General features: G+C 44.9%; 1 protein-coding gene across 1 annotated transcript; it reads right to left on the bottom strand.

The window, feature by feature from the left end:
• Nucleotides 1–2865: 2865 nt before the first annotated feature.
• On the bottom strand, nucleotides 2866–20933 carry LOC147891661 (uncharacterized). The gene is made up of 5 exons (XM_087387840.1): nucleotides 20296–20933; nucleotides 17685–20209; nucleotides 8213–8412; nucleotides 6140–6375; nucleotides 2866–4133 (listed from the first exon to the last, which is right to left on the bottom strand). The coding sequence occupies exons 1-5, from the start codon at nucleotides 20404–20406 to the stop codon at nucleotides 3393–3395; spliced, it is 3813 nt and encodes a 1270-aa protein (XP_087243966.1). The 5' UTR covers nucleotides 20407–20933; the 3' UTR covers nucleotides 2866–3392.
• Nucleotides 20934–21287: the final 354 nt, after the last annotated feature.

The following is a 21287-nucleotide window of genomic DNA, read 5'->3' as shown; positions in this document are numbered from 1 at the left end:
AAGTTTCAACACCAAAAAATTATGCAGCCTTGAAGTTCAAATGTCCAAAAGTGGTTTTTTCTTGGTCATTTGTGAGGTTTCTATATTTTTTCCCATCAAATAAAGGTGATTTGAAATTTTGTGCATCAGAAAACCCTTTAATAGTGTCAACTTGAATCATGCATACTAGTTATACTAGTCATACTAGTGGTACTTGTCATCCTCATCATACTAGCAATACTAGTCACACTAGTGTGGCTAGTCATACCAATCATAATTGTCATCCTTATCATACTAGTCATACTACTCATACTAATCATACTAGTTTTAAATCCATTTTACCACCAAAATAGCCAAAACTACACCAAATTGAGCTATACTAGGCACAAGTATATGGAACTAGTGTTAAACATCATAACAAATGATATATGGGTTGTTGCCAAATGTTCAAGACCTTTCTCACGAGAGATTGCAAGGATACAAGTATTCAAGTACGGCAAGTCTACATGAGATTGCAAGTATTAGAAGAATGTATGAGAGATTTGAAAATAGATTTTCATAAATGTATAAAACAAAAGATACATTGAACAATGATACAACAATATATGTAATGTCAAATGATAGTTTTTCTCATAAAAGCAAGAGAAAAAAAGCATACTACTGTGCTTGAATGAGTCAAATGCCTTGTCCATATTCTCTGTATCAATGCCCGCAAACATATTTCAATATCGTGCAAGCTAACCTTCTATTAATCGCATGCGTGCTAGTACTACCAACTTGGATACAATTTGGTGTTGCTTCTACAATATTTTGTTTTGTGACCAAAGGGATGGTTGCCTCATCTTGCTCAATTGATTAATTGTGTGCTTATTTGTGAGCGCACAAGGCCTTTTTGACTCTATTTCTCTTTTCTCTTCCCTTGTCATGCTCTGTTGGTTAGTCCTTCCTTATCCTTGGGGTGGTGCTTATCAGACCAGTCCATGTGTCGAGGCAAGACATTATGAACATACACTTGCTATAAAGAATATGAAAATTTCTTTTTTACTCTATTTTTCTATTCTCTTCCCTTGCATGTTCGTGCTCTGTTGGTTATCCTTCCTTATCCTAGGGAGATGGTGCTTATCAGACCAGTCCATGTGGTGACACCAGACATCAAGATTATAGAATTGCTATAAAGAGGATGGAAATTTGCTTATGTTGCGATATTCCCTTCCACCTTGATGAAAGCACAAAAGTAAGATGCTAGCCAAAGTCTTCTGTTAGAGGTCGACAAACTTCGGCTACTATATCTATTCCAAGTCTATCTTGAATGGAGGAACAAAGTGTTTCTCACAAGCGTGGAAGGGTAGAGCCTTGCTACTACTTTTAAGCTCACTTGATTATCTATTATGATATCATCCTTTGACCCCACACAAACTCTCCTTGCCATATTTCACTAGAAACGAAGGGCACATTAACATCTTGTGTATCAAGATGCAATGGACTTTGTACTTCCAAGACTTAATAGCCATCGACCTTTTATGCATTGCCATGAGGCATAAATACATGTAATGTGAAATTTATGCATGTAAAAGTCAATTGTCATGCATGCAAATTAAAATAGCACACAAATAGATTTAAAAATTAAAATAGTCGATATCCACCAATGCACTAAAAATGTCAACTCATCATATATAAACTTTGAGAGTGCATAGGTTTTAGAAAATTAAAACTAATAATTTAATTTTGTGAATAATTCCTTAAAATGTTGCAAGATTTTCGTACAACAAAATGAGTCAACAATTTGGTTGTGACTTTGATTGAACGTGTCCCTTCAGCTACATAGGCATGAACGGTCCTCAAGAACTAGTATGAGACCAAGCCTTAGGCGTCAGCAGGGTAGTAACTATCAAAACAGAATAAAATTCTAATGCAAATGGATGATCTATTGGATTTGTAGGTTTTTAGCATCAACCAATTGATGCAATCTACTAAGCAAACGCTTGTGTAGGGTCAATGTACGTAGGAATTGTGCAAACCTCCAATGCATACACCCATCGGCTTTGAATGTAATGGGACTTCGAGTATGCCCATGACTTCAAGATTCTACGATTGTGTGTGCATCTTGCACTATGGTGTAATGCAAATGCGACCCCATGCCTTTAAATACACCTTTTGTCTGCTAGCTGCACAAGTGCTTCTCCAGATGCATTATTTTTCCATCTATTGTTTGGTCAATGGACCCCTTTCAAAACAAAGTGGTTTGAGTTTCCAATGCCAAGGCCTCCCGCTAGGGGCAAACTCGTAAGCGAGGATTGGCCTCCCTTTATTCTAATCATTTTACCCTTCCCTTTTCTACGAATGCTGATTCATTAGCGCGACGATTCTTCTTAAGTTCCCAATATAACTCCTGTAATTTGAGAATGCATGTTGACTCAAGAGAAGCTATCAAAAAGCTTAACCTACTTGACACAAAACTTGCCTCAAATCTAAGGAAGCACCAGCATGGCCATGCTTGAGCCACAAAACAATCACCACAATGGCATGCAATGTTGGGCCACCATGACTTGAAATTCCGGTATACAGCCTTGGCATTCAAGGCAGAAGGGAGGAAACCACTAGCACATGGCTCTGCTAGGGATAGATAGAGGGATTTGTACATTTCCAGAACTGGGCTGTTAGCTGCCCACCTCTTTCAAGGACCAGCAAATGGCAGTGTCAATCAGAACTCCACTTATGCAGGCAACTACCCATTATATTTGATAGTTTATGCTTCGGTGATAACTATGATTCATTAAAACATGGTTCTTCTTACATTTCCTAGTATAACTCCAATAATCTGGCAATGCTTGCTGATTCAAGAGAATTGAAATTTTGAATAGAATCATTATCTTATACAAGCCTCCTTCAGACCAAGAACTGCACATGGATTCCCACATTTACAGAACTTCCCATCATTACAATGATATTAAATGCAGATCAACGTACAGCATTGCATGGTCCACACATCTTGGTTCTCTGCCCTGAACCATCTTCTTTCTTAAACCTCCCAGTTGTGACTTGGCCAAACCGTAAATGTACATACATGCAAAAGAAGCTTGCAGGTGTACAGTATTCTCAACAAAGGCGCAGTGGTTCAGGATTACTTTCGATCTCATGATTGAAAATACTGTATCCCCAGATGAAAGTTGTACATATATAGGGTAGGACTGTGAACAAACCCAGCTACCTCCCCATCTTTGCATTTGTAAACAAGGCATGAGATCACCACCTTTTCAGGTCTGTAAGGGAAGACCTGGTGCGTCTGGTGTGTCGTGAAGATATAGTCTTGGTCAATGGTGGCCAAAGCTGCTACTTCGGAGTATTCATTAAGAGCACAATTTCATGTGTCATAAAATCAGAAGGCCACAAAAGTTGACAGCCAGTCAACCACATCACCCACGTCTGTTCATTTTGAGTGGCTTTGCCAGATCCCTACAGACTTTTTCAAGCATATGCAGAAAGTCCCTGACTATCATAAACAGCCGTAGCGGCTGAGTCTCTGCTAGATTGCCATGAAAATAGGATGTCGCTTGCTTTACCTTATCAAAAACTCTGCTTAACTCTTCCTTCGCCCTCACAACATCATCCATTGCCTGAGAGGAAAAGGCCTCCATGTTCTGAGAAAAAGAATCATCAGTAGAAAAAATGCCCGAAGCATGTGCTTGCACTTGAAAACTTGTTTTTAACCTTCCCTGAATAGACGCTAGCCCACTCACAAGCTTTAGCACGGACTGACTCAATGCATCTGCATCAATTCCGGCTGCCTTTTTTACACTTTCCAGCCCCGTGCATAGCCCTAGAACTACCTCCAAACCTCTACGCTTCAACTCAATTTCACTCTTTTGAGCCTCTGATTCTTGTGCATTTGTGGATGTCTTTGATGATGACCCCATTTCCCTTTTTTCATTGGCAGTTCGCATTCCTTCGGCCTTAATGATTTCTTCAACTACAAAATGGAGAAGAGTTGTTTTGCCATCAGCACTCTTCACATCAGAGAGCTTCAAAAGCGTGTCAAGTTTGAAGGCTTCAGCTTCTCCACGATTGGTACCCTTGTTCATACGGTTTCCTGTCTTCAGTACTGCTTCCAATAGTTTCAGGAACAAGCGACTGTTCCTCACTTCCCCGCATGCAACCTGTAGACGAAAAAGCTTAGCGCTCTCTCTCTCTCTCTCTCTCTCTCACACACACACACACACACACACAAAATGCATCCAGCCAGTTCAGATCAGCAAGTGCAGCTGGCACATACATTTATGCAATGAGTGTGAGCAGCATGGCACCTAGACATATGTACATACTTGCATGTATACCTATGTTTGCAATTTTGCATGCACACCTGTACCAGACAATATATTTTATGAATTAGTTCAAGCATCTGTTGGTATCCCTAGAAAAGGAGGGGTGACACAGGCAGCAAATGTATATTTGTCTACTTTATGGGACTGGTGCCATCTTTCAAGGAGCTCAACCAGTGGGTTCACAATGAATCCATAGAGCATTTTGTGTTTTGAAGGATCTCTCTTATAGCTCAATATGTCAACACTGCAATGTTAGAGACAATGTCAGCAGCTGAGAGGCTGCCATTCCCAACAACGATGTGGCTTACAGCCAAACTCAACGTGCACCCCCTAGACCTGACCCCTGTGTTCTTTTTCAGAAATGATGCAAAACAAAAAATCAAAAATCAATGTACACATACACAATCCTGCATTTGTTAACATGTAAGCATGTATTTCTCAAATGAATTCTCACAAAGTATTTACTGATATATCAATATACAAACGATTCCTTCGTCCACTATACCCCTTTATCTGCTTCTTCACTAAAAACCCATGAAAAACTTTATGAGGAAAAGAAAACATCCACACCTGTGAAAGAAGAAGTCACCCACAAGCAAACAAACACATCCACAGATGCATGTTTTGACGCCCAAACATGCAAAATGCAGTTACATTTACACTAAAATTTGTGATTGTTGTGAAACAAATGAAGGGTGAAGGCATCCCATCGGATCGCTGCCTTGCTGGCAGCTCTGCAGCACACTACACCACAGATAGGTACAGCACCAACACATACAGGACAGGCCGGCAGCAGCCAGTCTAGGCCATATATAGCATCCAGAATAGGTCAGGCGAAATACAGCAATAGGGATCTGCAGCATCCTTTTGTAGCTCATCCAGTCTGAAAATGGAGTTACAGACCAGTCTGTGTTATTGCAGTTACAGACCAGTCCGTGAGATAGCAGTTACCAATCAGTCTGTGTGATGGCTGTTACAAGAGCCTTCAGGGCTGTAAAAGGTGTCCTTTCCTCTCATTTGGCTCCATCAGTAGCTTCACGTCCAGGACAAGCTCTAGCAGTAGTCATTGCAGCAGGAGCCTCATCAGCCCCAGCAGTAGCAGCAGCTCCAGGAGGGTCCCCAGCAGCTTCAGCAGACGTGACTTCTTCAGCAGTTTCTCCATGGGCCCACCTCTCATGGCGTCAGTTCTCCCCTAGCCTCTATGGGCATAGGTCAGTCGTAGAAGTTTCATAGCCTTAGTCATGGACAGTCCATAGCCTCAGCCTAGCCTTTCAGTTAAGACTCAGACACATGCATCTTAAATGAGAGGACCAATTGTTGTACAGAGGGTATTACTGGTGATTGCCAGGCCCCAACATAAGGAATGAAGTTAATGGTTCGCATAATCATGATGTGGTGTCTTCCAAGCAATGTCCAAGCAATCTCTCTCTCTCTGTCTCTCTCTCTCTCTCTCTCTCTCTCTCTCTCTCTCACACACACACACACACATCAGCATTTCACGGTTCTGCACTCAGCAATTAGGACGGGCACAGTTAGTGACAGAGTATGGCAGTAGACACCTTACCCGCTAGTGACAGTTAGTGACAGAATATCATAGGCACCAGTTAGTGACAGAGTATGGTAGTAGACACCTTACCCGCTAGTGACAGTTAGTGACAGAGTATCATAGGCACCTTACCCAATACACCCCCCCAAAGGGGGGAAAAGAAATAGGAGACGTTCATTTCTAAGTGTAGAGAATGCATATTACATCTAGAAACCTCACTTAGCTGAATTTCTTTTCCTAGACCACTAGAAGCATGAAGTTGCACAACCTAATAATAGTCACTTTGGATGCATACCTCCAAAATTTGTAATGATTCCTGAATTGAAGCAAGTTCTTCTTTGAAACAAGCTTTGAATTTTATGGCTTCTATACGTTGAAATGCATTAGGAATTTCCAAAATTGCCTTCAAAAAGCGCTCCGCGGGACCAAGTTCTGACAGGTCACCACAAAAACCAACTAAAGCCTTGTTCTCTTCCTGTGTTGGAGACATTTTGACCAATATCTCCAGCAGCTCCACATTCAAACCATCACCTGTGCAAGACAAAGCAAATCCGGATATAAGCATTCGTTTTTTATTAGCAAACAGTTTTAAAACACTTTCTCAAACCAAAAAAGTAGTAATAAGATACACAGCTAGCCAATTCTCTAATATCTCATCATTTCATAAATACTCTTACTAAGAACAAGGTAAACAGCTAATGAGATTTCTAGAGTCATAAAAACATTCAAAAAACAAAAGAACACATTTCCATTCAAGGTTCAAGGGAAGTTCAGTGGAGAGCAATGATGGATAGAGTGATGAAGCATATAGAAGATTGGCTCGCATGAAACTTGCAAGCAAATATTTGCGACAGTGATAAGGGTGAGTTCATTGATAAAGGGCTGTATCAAAAAGAGATTTTTGTAAACAATCTTGGTGCAAAGGATGAGACCCATGATTGGGGGGTACTCAAGCATATACAACAGCCAGAGTTGAAACTGATTTTTGTATGACAGAGATTTTCAGGTGATATGACAGCTATAGCATCCATCCTGAAGGACTAAAAGAACAGGCAGGCTGTAATTTGAAGCAATCTGTCATACAGAGAGCTCGGTGATGAGCCCGGGAGTATCAATATAAATGTGGCTACTATAATGACATGAGCAGATATTATTTTTCAGCCAGGGACAGGAAAGAATTGCATGCTTGCAAAAAAAAAGGAAAATCAGACAATAAAGGAAGACAAGAGGACTCAAGGAGCTGCAGAGGACAGATTTGATGGCCATATTGGGATAATGCCCTCATTGGTTGTAGTCCTGTTTTCATTATTACATGTCAAACAGGCTGATTTGGTCATGAGGACAGAGTTTTGAGTAAGACTAATACTTCAGGTCCCATAAAATCTGACGCCCTGCGGCTGAGGCTTAATTTTACTCTAAGGTTTGGGTGTCCTACAAAACTCACAGTTTCCTTGTATTTAACATTGTATGCAATCCATTTTGGCTTTCTCCTACAATGTGTGGTCTCTCAGAAGTTGCCATCAGCACCTGTGACTCCCAAGGCAAGCCAGTAAACCTAGGCAATTTGAGGTAGAGAGAATGTGAGGTATCGGCAAGATGTTGCATTGCAAGGCTTCACACAATCCCAGGTAGCTTCATGAGCTCAAAATCAAGCTTTTAGCCCTCGTCACGCATCTTGAGGCCAATTGCATTGCATTAAGAGATTTTTAAAAGCTGCATGGACATTTGCATTGCAGCTACAACAATTTTTTAAAAGGTACACGTATAGACAGCACACCACCCGATGCGACTCTTGAAAATTGAGTACCCAAAAGTTTCAACTTGCTTAGAATCCATGAGCGTTTTGGTTGAGCTAATTGTTTCAACGTGCCAACCTGACAAATCAAGCTAAACTAACTAAAGTTAATGAAGCAAGCCTATCTAGTCAAGGTGCAAATCTAGGCTAGGTCAAGCTGAACAAGGTGCTTCCCTGACCAGGTAAGGCCTAACAAGCCAACTAGTTAGTTAGGCTGAAGGTAAGTGCTTCCAAAGTTGAGCATGCAATCAACACCAAACCTCCACCAGCCCTTCAAAACTTCCCATGAGTAGCGTCTTGTCCAAGTTGCAACAACACCAATTTCTGGGTGTCAAGAATATATGTCATGAGGATAGGATTGGATGAGAAAGACATGAAAGTTTCCATTATTCTCCAAGCAGTGAGCTGACTGATCTCTAGCAAGTTTCATAGGCTTAAGTTAGCATTTTGCATGAAAATGAAGCTGCAATGACATGCTAGGAAACAAACACATGCTTGCTACTATGTTGCTAGAAGATCAATCACAAATCAAACAAATTTACAAGCATTACATGTTTGTCGAGAACAACTAACCTTCAAGCAAAGCATCACAAATATCTTGTGTTGAAACCTTTAATGCTCGCAGCTGAATTGCCATAGTATGAGCTTTTTTTGGATCAAGAATTCCCTTCTTCTTTGCTGGCATGGAAGTTTGTGCCGGTTTCCCAACATCCTTTTTCACAAACTTGTTATCAGCATAGCCAAACAGTGTTTCGATTTCATTTTCGTTCAGCCTACACATTGAAAGAGAGAATTCAGTTGGATAACAAAAAAGTGATGAAAAAATAATAGTAAATCTACAAATCTGATAGAGCTTGTGAAGCTTATTGCATCATTGTATAAATACCAAGTCACAATCATAAATGAATCTCTCTCTCTCTCTCTCGGGACCCTGGGACCTAGGGTCCCAAAAGAAGGAAGAGCATGCAAAATCTGCCCCACAGGGGAGGTGGAGTGGAAAATGAGCAGCATGTACTCCTAAGATGCCAAGACTATGCTCACATCAGAGAAAGATATGATGACAACAGAGGCAACCTGAAAATTCTGTGAGAGCAGCCAGCTACAAAGCTAGGGAGTTATCTAAAAGAAGTTTTGGAACATCACAACAAGCTAGTGCATCAAGTCTATAGTATTTTACAGTTTACTTCACCGGATGTAAAAGATCACTATTTGTTGATAGTGGTCACCAGTCCCATAGATCATGAAGCGTCTCAGTACTTTAATACAATCATATCATATCATAGATATGAGTGGGCAAGACTGAGGCACCAGCAAGACCACTTGTGATGAAACTCCGGACAGCAACAGACAGGTCCACCCTCATGAGCACGAGGGCAACCCTGAAAGATACTAAGATTTACTTAGATGAAAACTTCACACTCCTACAGCAGGAGCACTGGAGGGAGGGAATGGTGCGCGTGATGGCAGCAAGAGAGACAGGGAAATGGGCTGCAAACAGGGATGGCAAAGTGATCATTCGAGAGAGAGTCGAAAGGCGTGAAAGAGAAGAGAAGAAAGATGGGAAATTATGACGGTGTCGGACCCATGGGAGGAGTGCACAAGGAGGACTGAAAATGGCGGTGTGGAATTGCAATGGCACCCTTTGGTCTGACTGGGGAGGGTTTCTTGGAAACATACAACGGCAAGGACATGATCTTCTATACCGAGACAAATGAGAGCCCAAAGAGAGGACTGCCTACAGTGACAGTATATACATGGGAGTCAGCTCACAGGATGGAGATGAGGAGAGACACTGGGGTCCAAGGCTCAAGGCCTGGCTGTCCTTTTCAGACCCCACCTAGACCACTCATATAGGTGTTACAAAGAGAGGAGCATGCATGCCATAGGTGGATATGAGTCCAGCTACCAGATGCACGTCCGATCTTTATAGCGGTGTGCTACTTGCCACCAATAACATCATCATATGCACGTGAGGTCACCACAAAGGGACACAGCCCACACGAGACGATACAGATGACATCATAGATTTCTGAAGACAAGGAGACACCCTCCTTCGTGGTGACTTCAATGCACGTACAGGAGACAGACAAGTGGGCTTGCTCGACTTCAAATTCGATCCCCTCATAGTATTTGAGTTAGATGCAGCAAAGCTAAATATAGTCAGGTAGTCAACGGATGCACAACATGTGACAGGGTATGGACGACATCTACTAGAGTTGGGTCCAGTTCATGATCTAATCATATATAACGGTCTCCAGAGATGGCCATCATCTAGCGGGCTTACTTGTTTCCCACATGGTGGGGGGCAAGTACAGTGGACTACCTACTGTTGGGTCCCTTAGCCTTTGCTTCATGAATATATATCTTTGTTGTGCCTCCTCCCCCGCTCAGTGCTAATCATTCATACCTAGCCTTTTCTATCTCTACTACCCTGCTAGTCATAAGGAGGGCCCCTCCCATGGCCACTCATGTCTAGATCCACTTTGAACGTTCCTTTGATCCAATGTATGTGAGCCACCCAGCTCGGACCTTCCATCCCTACTTGGAGAGGATACAAACCTCGCCCATGCCTCTGACACACTTGTCTAAGTGGTACAAGATGCTGCCACCATATTATGGTCAAAGAGTTCTTTTAATGGTCAAAGAATTGATTACGGTCACAGATACTTGACTCTGGTCAAGTAAACCTGACTTCGGTCAGGGAGATTATTACCAAGAGGGTTAACTATTGTTAACCAGAGAACTACAGAACTGACTATGGTCAGAGAGTGTTGACTTCGATCAACAGGACTTGGCATCTGCCAAGAGGGTTAACTACGGTAAACCAAGATGTGCTAACTTTGGTTGGAGAGTTGTGCCAACTTCGGTTGGAGAGACTTGACTATAATTAAGGCGCCTCGACCCTTGGCAAAGCCTCTTAATTATGATCAAGAGCGTTGACTTTGGTCAACCAAAGAATAAACATATACTTTTATATTTGTTATGTGTGCACATGTGTTCAGTGGGGACGCCCACCGTGACTAGAATTAGTCCACAATGTGTTATTTGCATGCAAAGCACTAACAATTAATGGGTGCCAGGGTGGTGCGCTTTACTTAATTGTTGCAGGTACTAGGAAGGGTTATTTTCCTAAGCGCTATGAAGCCTAACAAGCATCTAGGAGGCTGTTCGCGTGACCAAGTGCTTCAAAGACTCCAGAGTTGCCCTTAGTGGCATGTAATTAGGAAAGTAATGTAGAATTTGACAAGTGGCTTGTTGCCAAGAAAGAGAGCCTAAGAGCTCATGTAATTTCATTCACGTTTTGGGTATGAGCAGCTTCACGTTGAACTCTTGTACTCAGTTTTTCTCTCAAGTAATAAAGTACCTTGGGGGAGGTCCAGTCCGACATGTTGTCCTAGGCCCTAGCTGTTTGCAAAGTGAGGGAGTGAGAGAGAGTTTCAGAGAGCGGAGTAAGCGCACGAAATCGATGCTGGCGTATATCCCAAATTTCAAGCCGTTGTGGCCAGAAAGGTCATTATTGGGGGCAGTGTCCTCAAAGGATCAGTGAGGGGACTATGAGCAGAAGGAAGGTTCTACGGCCGTCACATCAATTGTTCCAACCTTGTAGTAGCACAAGGCAGGATGCACTGCTAGCAAACTTTCTAGTTCTGGATGGAGGATTGCTTGCTTGTTTGTAGCAGTGGGCCCTATCGGACATGTGCAGTGGCAAAGGCGTCTTTGTTGGAGGCAGGATTTCAAGTAGGACGAGGAGTTGTTCCCGTTCACTCGGTGGCAATATGTTTACTAGAGTATTTTTTGTTTGGACGTCATGACCTAGCAGATCCAGAGGGGGTTTCCTTGTGTTCTGCTATAGCTATTGTCTGATGAGCTACTAGAGATCCAGATGAGTCAGATGATGGTTGGATTATTGCCAGTGCAGGAATCTAGACACCGTAGATTGATCCTAGTGAGCAGGTGGATGCCTATTGTTACTGGAGCACCGAGTTCATCGACCAGTTTGGACCTAAGAGGGGGCTGTATAGCTTTGAGGTACAATTGCCCATGCAAGCAACTGTACCGGTTGTATGCCTAGCAAGCAAACATTGGACCGATGGCAAACCATTTTCCTAAGCGCTATGGAGCCTAACAAGCATCTAGGAGGCTGTTCGCGTGACCAAGTGCTTCGAAGACTCCAGAGTTGCCCTTAGTGGCATGTAATTAGGAAAGTAATGTAGAATTTGACAAGTGGCTTGTTGCCAAGAAAGAGAGCCTAAGAGCTCATGTAATTTCATTCACGTTTTGGATTTTGTATGAGCAGCTTCGCTGAACTCTTGTACTCAGTTTTTCTCTCAAGTGATGAAGTACCTTCAGGGGGGTCCAGTCCGACATGTTGTCCTGGGCCCTAGCTGTTTGTAGAGTGGGGGAGTGAGAGAGAGTTTTAGAGAGCGGAGTGAGCGCAGGAAATTGATGCTGGCGTATATCCCAGATTTCAAGCCACTGTGGCCAGAAAGGTCATTATTGGGGGCAGTGTCCTCAAAGGATCAGTGCGGGGACTATGAGCAGAAGGAAGGTTCTGCAGCCGTCACATCAATTGTTCCAGCCTTGTAGTAGCACAAGGCAAGATGCACTGCTAGCAGACTTTCTAGTTCCGGATGGAGGATTGCTTGCTTGTTTGTGGCAGTGGGCCCTATCGGACATGTGCAGTGGCAAAGGCGTCTTTGTTGGAGGCAGGCTTTCAGGTAGGACCTCAAGCCACGAGGAGTTGTTCCCATTCACTAGTGTATTTTTTGTTTGGACGTCATGACCTCGCAGCTCCAGAGGGGGTTTCCTTGTGTTCTGCTACAGCTATTGTCTGATGAGCTACTAGAGATCTGGATGAGTCAGATGATGGTTGGATTATTGCCAGTGCGGGAATCTAGACACCGTAGATTGATCCTAGTGAGCAGGTGGATGCCTATTGTTACTGGAGCACCAAGTTCATCGACCAGCTTGGACCTATAAGAGGGGGCTGTATAGCTTTGAGGTACAATTGCCCATGCAAGCAACTGTACCGGTTGTATGCCTAGCAAGCAAACCTTGGACCCATGGCAGTATCAGTTGGATTATTGTAACCATTACCGGATTGAAGGAGCATGCCTAGCACCTCTGGCCTGGGAGCATCAGTACTAGATTTCCAATGATCATGCTGTGACGGTTCGTGCCGAGAGGGGGCTTCTTCAATAGTACCAGTGGCACACCCAGCTCCCTGGAGATCATGTTCCATCCAGAAGCTGTGAGGGGGTGTTAGAGGTCAGCATCTCCTGATATCACATGATTTAGGTAGAGAGAGAGAGGGCCTTGCTTGTGGGTGTGCCCACCCCCCTATGAGGGTAGTATAGAGTAGGGCAGAGGGCAGATCTGCTTGCTTGCCACCTTGGTAGCCCATGATGACACGCTGGCTATGGACGTTCCCAGGAGGTATGCGGACAGGTTCATACCAGCTATGGGCTGGTCAGGGGCAGTCTTTGTGCTGCCTGGCAGCTCTCTTGGAAGTGCCTATGTCAGGCCAGGTGGTGGGCCTGTGTGGCCACCTTTGGGGCAGCATACCTGCAATATTCCAGCCTCCCAGCAGCCTATTTGTAGGAAGACATGGGCCGACCCTCTGGTTGGCACCTAGTTTGCCTGGTCGGGCTCTGTAGGGCAGGGGGTCAGCCCCTATTTGGCTGTGTGGGCCAGTGTAGCAGCCCTTTAAAGGGCAGGAGGCTGAGGCAGCCTAGTCGGCCTGTTTATGGCAGGGGGAAAGCCCCTTTATAGGGCTGTGTGCCAGCCCCCATGGGCATAGGGGGTCGGCCCCCATGATCAACCGACTTGCCGGGGGGGGAGGTGGGGGCTGCTACCTATATGTAGGCGTCCCTTCCCTCACTTGTATCATCTCAGTGAGGAGCACTAGGTGTGCCTATATAGCAGAGGTTTTCCCCAGCGGTTGAGGGGCTTTTGTCCTGAGATCCCTTGCAGTCTCTCTTGTATCTTTCTCTCCTTTCCAATTCAGCTTGTGACATGTGTGTGGTTTGCTCTCTCTCCATTTCTATTCAGATCCACTGCACTTCTCACAACATCTTCGTAAGGAGATTGCAGCCGTAGCAACAGCCCCAAGCAGTGGGCCAGTAGTGGGGGCACAGAGCCACCATGAAGTCGGCTTCTGGTTGGCACCTAGTCTGCCTGGTCGGGCTCTGTAGGGCAGGGGGTCAGCCCCTACTTGGCTGCGTGGCAGCCCTTTAAAGGGCAGGAGGCTGAGGCAGCCTAGTTAGTCTGTTTATGGCAGGGGGAAAGCCCCTCTATAGGGCTGTGTGCCAACCCCCATGTGCATAGGGGGTCAGCCCCCATGATCAGCCGACTTGCCGAGGGCCAATGGAGGGCTGAAGGGCATTTAAAGCCAGCTTCACAGGAAGCTCACTAAGGGTTAACAGGTCCTGAATGAGCGTACTTGTATGAGATCATCCCAGATAACCTGGTTAGCCTCGTGGTGAGCAAGCACAACCGAAGGGGCCTCAAGGCTATACTGAAAGGGGGGTAATGAGTCCATATGGAGTCACAGACTCTCAAACCATCTGCGTGTACAGGCATGCCAACAAGTCTGAACGCCCTCTACTGCTAAAGTCATGGATGAGGATAAGGCTATGGTAACCTATGTCGTCAAGGAGCCATAATCCCTGAACTCGTAGAGATATCTAATCACCCAACTGAAGGAACTGCTGTGTCTGCTCTTACTCACATGTATATACACTTTCATACCACATCCGTTAGCACGGACAGGCTTTTGAGAGAGAATCTTGGCTTTCATGTCTGTTGTGCAAGGGTGTCCCCACGAGCTCCACAAGAGCTCTAAACTCTAAAATGATCGTTCACAAATACCAAAAATAGAAAACAAAATCTCAAATCCTTCGGCAATTAAGAAATCGATCGCACCTCATTCTGTTTCACTTCCCAAGGCTTAGACCTAAATGTTGCAGAAAACAGAACATATAACGTTGCCAAATCCCTTGATTACCCTCAAAACCACTACAAGATGTCCACTATTTAGCGGTAAGTAATGTCCCTTTCACTCAAAATTCTCGATCGAGGAGAATATGGAGTTATCTCTTTCAAATGTCTAAGATGGAAGACCTTTGATACTCTAAGCTTGAAGCACACTCAACGTAATGAAACCGACTGACTGTGAAAGATAGCTATAGAACAGGATTTGTGTTCTCAAAAAAAACTCTCCCTCACTCCCTCTCTCTGGAGATGCACTAGGGCCCAGGACAAATTGTCGGGCTGGACCCCCCCGAAGGTCTTTATTCCTCAAAGAAAAACTGTTACAGAAATTCAGCGTAGAGCTGTCTCGTAAGTCTATGAAACCGACTGACTGTGAAAGATAGCTATAGAACAGGATTTGTGTTCTCAAAAAAAACTCTCCCTCACTCCCTCTCTCTGGAGATGCACTAGGGCCCAGGACAAATTGTCGGGCTGGACCCCCCCGAAGGTCTTTATTCCTCAAAGAAAAACTGTTACAGAAATTCAGCGTAGAGCTGTCTCGTAAGTCTCTCTTCTTCTTAAAAAAAACGTGAAAAATCCTTTCTTTTACAAGAGCTTCAAGCTCCATTCAAATTGGCAACATGCCACTTGTCTAAAATCTAGACTAAATCCTATTACAAGCCACTAAGGGCTATTCTGGAGTCTTCAAAGCTCTCGGTCACACGAACCACCTCCTGGATGCTTGTCAGGCTCCCATTTCGCTTAGGAAAAATAATCCTTCCTAATACCTGCAACAATTAATTAAAGCGCACCACCATGGTACCCATTAATTGTTAGCGCTTTGCATGCAAATAACACACTGTGGACTAATCCTAGTCACAGTGGGCGTCCCCACTGAAACACATGTGCACATCTAAACAAATATATATATATATATATATTCTCTGGTTGACCGGAGTCAACACTCTTGATTATAATTAAAGAGCTTTGACCAAAGGTCAAGGCGCCTTAAATATAGCCAAGTCTTTCCAACCAAAGTTGACACATCTTGGTTAACCAGGGTTAACCCTCTTGGCGCATGCCAAGTCTTGTTGACCGAAGTCAACACTCTCTGACCGCAGTCAGGTTTACTTGACTAGAGTCAAGTATCTTTGACCGTAGTCAATCCTTTGACCATTAAAATAACTCTTTGACCATAATTAACACATATTAAACTCTTTAATTATGATCAAATAAATGGTCAACTGTACTTTGACTTAGGATATTTACATTGTGGTGACACGTAACATCTTCTATTTTCCAGGAAACCAAAGTTTTCTTCTGGATATATTACAAAGGCTTACCCAAGAAACCAAAGTTTTCTTCTAGGTATATTACAAAGGCTTACCAGTCGTGTACATTTCAAGACACAAAAGACATCCTTTTGATATTATTGCAACAACCAAGAAAGTTATTATTGTCCAAAAGGCATACTCTAGCATGATGATGTGTGTAGATAAGGCTCCCTTTGTCACCCTCACAGACCCTATGCATAGCAATAGGTTCTTTCCCTCCGGAAGCCAAACAAAGATAGGGGGCCCCTTGCCTTTGTCCCTCACCTACCTCAATGTGTTTGTACACATAACTCAGTTTTCATAGTACGAGGAAGTCCTACTTGTAGGGAATTTAAATGCCGGCACTGCCAAAAGACACGAGACTCCACACCAGCAAAGTCCACCATGAAAATAATCACAACTTCCTGGAGAGACGTGACCCAAACAAAAGGAGCCTAGAAACCTCAATCTAGACGTTACAAACCACTTGGCCACAATGCATGTGGATAATTGCATCCTCACATTCAACCAATCCACAAAGACGTATTCAAAGAGAGTGCTGACAGCCCCAATCTTTTGGGGCCCTGTTGCCTAAGGCCTCTTCAAATAGCGAGGCAAATATACCACCAAGTGCTGCCTCCACACCCCATGGGTGACGGGTCAGATCTACACTCCATGATTGTGGAAAACATATAGAGATCAGCAAGGATCAAACCCCTTGAGGTTATTGCCACAGTCTTATTGTATTTGCCTGTACATTTTCCTCTGACGTACCATGATCTATCAATGGCACTCCATCCCCTACACACATTTTTTGGCCTCACATCCCCTTGTGATCTACAGCACTAAGCATGAATAATGAAAGGCTGCCAAAGAGGGCATGGGTAGAAAGTCAAAAGTCCCAAAAGACGAATAAGGGTAAGATTTTGGCATCTGGATGGGCACTAGATTTAAAAAAATGGTTCCAAAAATGGGAGGTAGAGAGGTACTTGGACTACTCTCCAGAGGAGGTAGATGAGGATGCCTTTCATCATGACCTGCTGAATGCACTACACAGGAAATGGCAAACAGCTGAAAAGAGAGATAAGTTTGAGTACTACCGTACATTTATTAACCCTGAATATTGGGCTACTTATACAGGAAGAGAAACAGCCACGCAAAAGTACATTTGCACACCTATGGCAATACATAAGCGAAGAGCTTTGGCCTCACTTCGCACCCGATCACACCAGCTGCAGATTGAAATAGGAGGATGGAAAGATATGCCAAAAGAGAGTAGAATATGCCAATTATGTGACCAGGGAATGGCAGAAACTGAAGAACACATGGTAATGATATGCCCTTACTATACTCACATCCGGAAAGCATTTAGCTCTCTTCTCGAGGGACATAACAGACTGGCTGATATGCTACATAGCGGGTCACCCCCAGCTTTAGGAACGTTTGTCTATAAGCTTTTCAAGCACAGGAACTCACCTAAGACATAAAGGTAGTTTCTCTTAATACCCTCCCCTCCAAGGGAGGAGTCTTTGTGTACGAGGATTTTGTATTGCTCAGGTCCCATAGGCCGATTTTTTGGTCTTCAGAGGACGATAATATATTCTTCTTCTTCTTCTTCTTCTCTCTCTCTCTCTCTCTCTCTCTCTCTCTCTCTCTCTCTCTCATGCACACACACACACACACACACACACACACACACACTCACACACACATAGTTTAGTAGCATGCATGAGTAAGACAAAAAATCCAAATATACTTACACAAAGGAACCTGCTTTCAGCTTATCCCACACCATTGAATGTGATGGGTCTGCCCGTACTTTATCCCAATGCAATGGCTTCAACTTCGATGAATTTTGACCTGAACCAGGTTGTGGTGCTTGAGGAGGCTTGGAAAGGAGGGGTGGCCGGGGAGCAGAGCCAGGAGGTGCAGGTGGAAGTGGAGGGCCTTTTGGAGCTGGAGGAGCAGGTGGACGTGGTGGGCCGTTTGGGGCTAATGGAGGTGGGGGTGGAGGTGGAGCGGGTGGACCTTTCACCCCAAGAGGAGCCGATGCACCCTTGATGATGGGGGGCGGAGGTGGAGATGGAGGGGGTGGCCCTTTCACAGCAGGAGTTGATGTACCCTTGCTGATGGGGGGCGGAGGTGGAGGTGGAGGGGGTGGCCCTTTCACTGCAGGAGTTGATGTACCCTTCATGATGGGAGCAGGTGGGGGAGGTGAATGATTGGGGGGAGGGGGAGGGGGAGGGGGAGAGGGACCACCTGTTGTTACTGTAGTTTTAGAAGAAGCAGGTAGCGTCTTGGAAGGTGGAAGCATAGTTGCCTTCAAAGATGGAGGTGATGAAAAGGGTGGAGGAGAAACCTTACTAGCAGATGCAACATTGACAAATTCAGGACCAAGAGAAGGGGAAAGAGCTAGTGGTGGAGGAGGTGGTGAGGAAAGCCATTGAAAACCCACAGAGAGTAGCACAGCTGGCCGGAGAGCCTCATCGACCAGAGGCTCATTAGTCTTTGCTTGAGAAGGCTGACTGAATGGAGTTGTTCCTGGCAAAGGCAACTGAGCAGTCTCACTGACTGAAGGAGCAACAGGATAAGTATGGGGAAAAGAGGAAGTGTGAGGGGCCTCATTAGCAGAAGCAGCAGCAACAGCCTCAAAAGAAGCAAAAGATGTTAGCTGATGAGCCTTGCTAAGAATTGCAGCTGAAACACGTGCAGGAGGAAGAGGAAGTGGGGGCACGGGAGCTGTACTTAGAGAAATAAGTGAGTTGGTTGCTGCAGCAGGCAGTCGTTCTAGGGAGGCAGCAGCAGTTTTATAAGAGAGTGCAGCAGAAAACCCTGGATGCAGTGAAGTGGATGCCGATTGCATGGAAGCAGAAACATCAACCATTGCAGCAGTCTTTTGCTCTAGAGAGGACTTGACTGGTACTCTTGATGGACTCGGCCAGAAACCTCCAAATGATGAAGTGGGGGTTGTGTTTGTGAATGCCTGGAAGGGAGTAGGAAGAGGGTAAAGTGGGGGGGAAGCCACATTCTGAGACAATATCGAACTGTGAGATTCTGAAGCTGATCCTGACAGAGGAGGAACGAGACCTGGTGATGAGGTTCCCATGTGGCTCCAGACAGTGGGAGAATCGGTCCATACTTGTGGGTTTACCGGAGATGCAGGGATGGAGGGAGAACGAACACCACCGAGGCTTATGCTTTCTGGATTGCCAAGCTTCTGGCTACCTTCCACCTTGACCACAGTATCCTGGATTTTGTCACTTGAGCTGTCGTTTTGCTGTAGAAAGGATCCAGAAACCACTGACAATGTTGAAGGATTTTCCATCTTGACTACCGATTCCTTTGGCATGGCATTGTAGGATGCCAAGGGTGATGCTGCCAGAGAAGAAGGTTGAATCGGTGTTGAATGATTTTCCACCTTTACCACCGATTCCTTTGACATTGCATTGTATGATGCTAATGCAAGAGAAGAAACTTGAACCGGTGATGAGGCTCCCACGTGGCCAGAGACGGTAGGAAAAGAGGTCCATATTTGTTGCTGTGTTAGAGATGCAGGCATGGAAAGAGCCCGAAAACCACCTGGACGTATCCATTCTGGATTACCAAGCTTCCGGCGCCTTTCTACCTCGATCACAGGATCCTGTAACTTGTCACTTCTGCGATTCTCAACCTTGTCACTTGAGCTGTCGTTTTGGTTTAGAGACGAGCCAGAAATCACAGACCATGTTGAAGTATTTTCCACTTTGACTACCGATTCCTGTGGCAAGCGGAACTCTGCCTGGAATTTCCACAAGTGACTCCGAATTTTGCTATCAAGAAGAGGATTATCGGGCGAGGTCGAACTGAAAGGATTCTCGTTTGCCTTTTTCTGTGAAGGCCTCAACTTCTGATAGGCGTAGAAGATGATCGCAGTGATGAGGAAAGTGACAGCAAAAGTGACTAGAACTGCCGTGATGACTGCCTTAAATTTGGAAGGAGAAGAGGTGAGAGGCACGGCAGAAGGCAAAGGGCTTGGAGAAGGCATGACGCGAGGGAGCTGTGTGAGTATGGCTGGAGATGGAGCTGGAGAATTTGGGGGAGGGAAGAGCTTAGAGAAGGGATTGGGGATATGGATAAGGCGACGCCCTGTTTGCTTCCCCCATAGCCGATCATCATCGAACTCTCCTCCCGCCAACCCTCTTCCTCCTTCTTGCTCTCCTTCCGACCACCCTCGCCATTGAAGCTCCTCCACGACCAACCCCTTTCTTCCTCCTTCCTCTCCTCCCGCCCACTCACGCCATTCCACCTGCAACCATCAGCAGAATTTCGGAACCCAATGCAAAACCTTCACATAAAAACGTACCCTGTCGATGATCGGAAAGACATACATACCTGTGACCTATCCTTCAACGGCTCCTCCTCCTCCCTCGCCAGCAGACCACCCGACAGGAGGAAGAGGACAAGCAAGCACGCCGAGACTCCAGCTTGATATCGGACTCCCATTTCACGTACACACAAACACGGATTCCTGGCGCCTTTGAGCTCGGTTGGGATCGTCTTCTTGGACCTCTTCAACGCCCTCGTTCGCTTCACCTCGGAGCACCACCGATTCCCCTGTTGCGCTGTCGATTGCCTTCTTGCTGTCCTGTTTTTCACGTCCTCGCAGCTTCATTTCTCCATTCCACCATGCGCCACTTTCGTATAGAGGGATCAACGGAGAAGCAAAGCTATTGGCGCCGCGTACTCTTTCTGTCGCTGGTCTCCCAAACTCCCAGTCTCTGCAAGCTGCAACTATTCTGGGTGCATGTGCCGTTTACGACCCGTTTCTTGAGAAACACGCGGAAATTCTCTCCCGTTCAAATTCGATTGCGCGCTCTTTCTCTCTCTTTCTCTCCCTCACGGTCCAACAAAATCCGATGTGAGGAGCTTCTATGTTGAGATGAAAGAGTCTGTACAAAACTCGGATATATGGCTGAGGTTGCTTCCAAGGAGGGGAAAGGGGCGCTGTCGAAGACGAAGAAGAAGAAGAAGAAGAGGAAGAGGGCAATGAAGTTTTCAAAGACGAAACGGGCATTTTTGGGGGCTGACTCTTTTGATTTGATTCAGTCGCCCAACAAACAAACAATCACTGTCAATTCCAACCAACCAGGGTTATGGGCTTGAGTTCCACACAACCCCTGTAAACTATATACAATCAACCTGCAACATTTTCATTTTCACCTTTACAAATTTATGAAAAAAAACCCCGAGTTTCGTGATTTGTATGTTTTTTCTTTGTGAATAGCAGTCATGTGTAGCACTTGCAGTAACCCAGAACCTGCATCAAGGCTAGAAGGTTGGACTCTATCATCGATTGGGAGTGCTTGCCTTGCCTGCTCCGATGT

The sequence above is a fragment of the Dipteris shenzhenensis genome, chromosome 17, assembly GCF_047967505.1.
Source record: "Dipteris shenzhenensis isolate YYH24624 ecotype China chromosome 17, Dip_SZ_1.0, whole genome shotgun sequence".
NCBI lineage: Eukaryota > Viridiplantae > Streptophyta > Polypodiopsida > Gleicheniales > Dipteridaceae > Dipteris > Dipteris shenzhenensis.
Note: the sequence above shows the minus strand (reverse complement) of the source record. Positions and strands in the feature narration are given on the sequence as shown.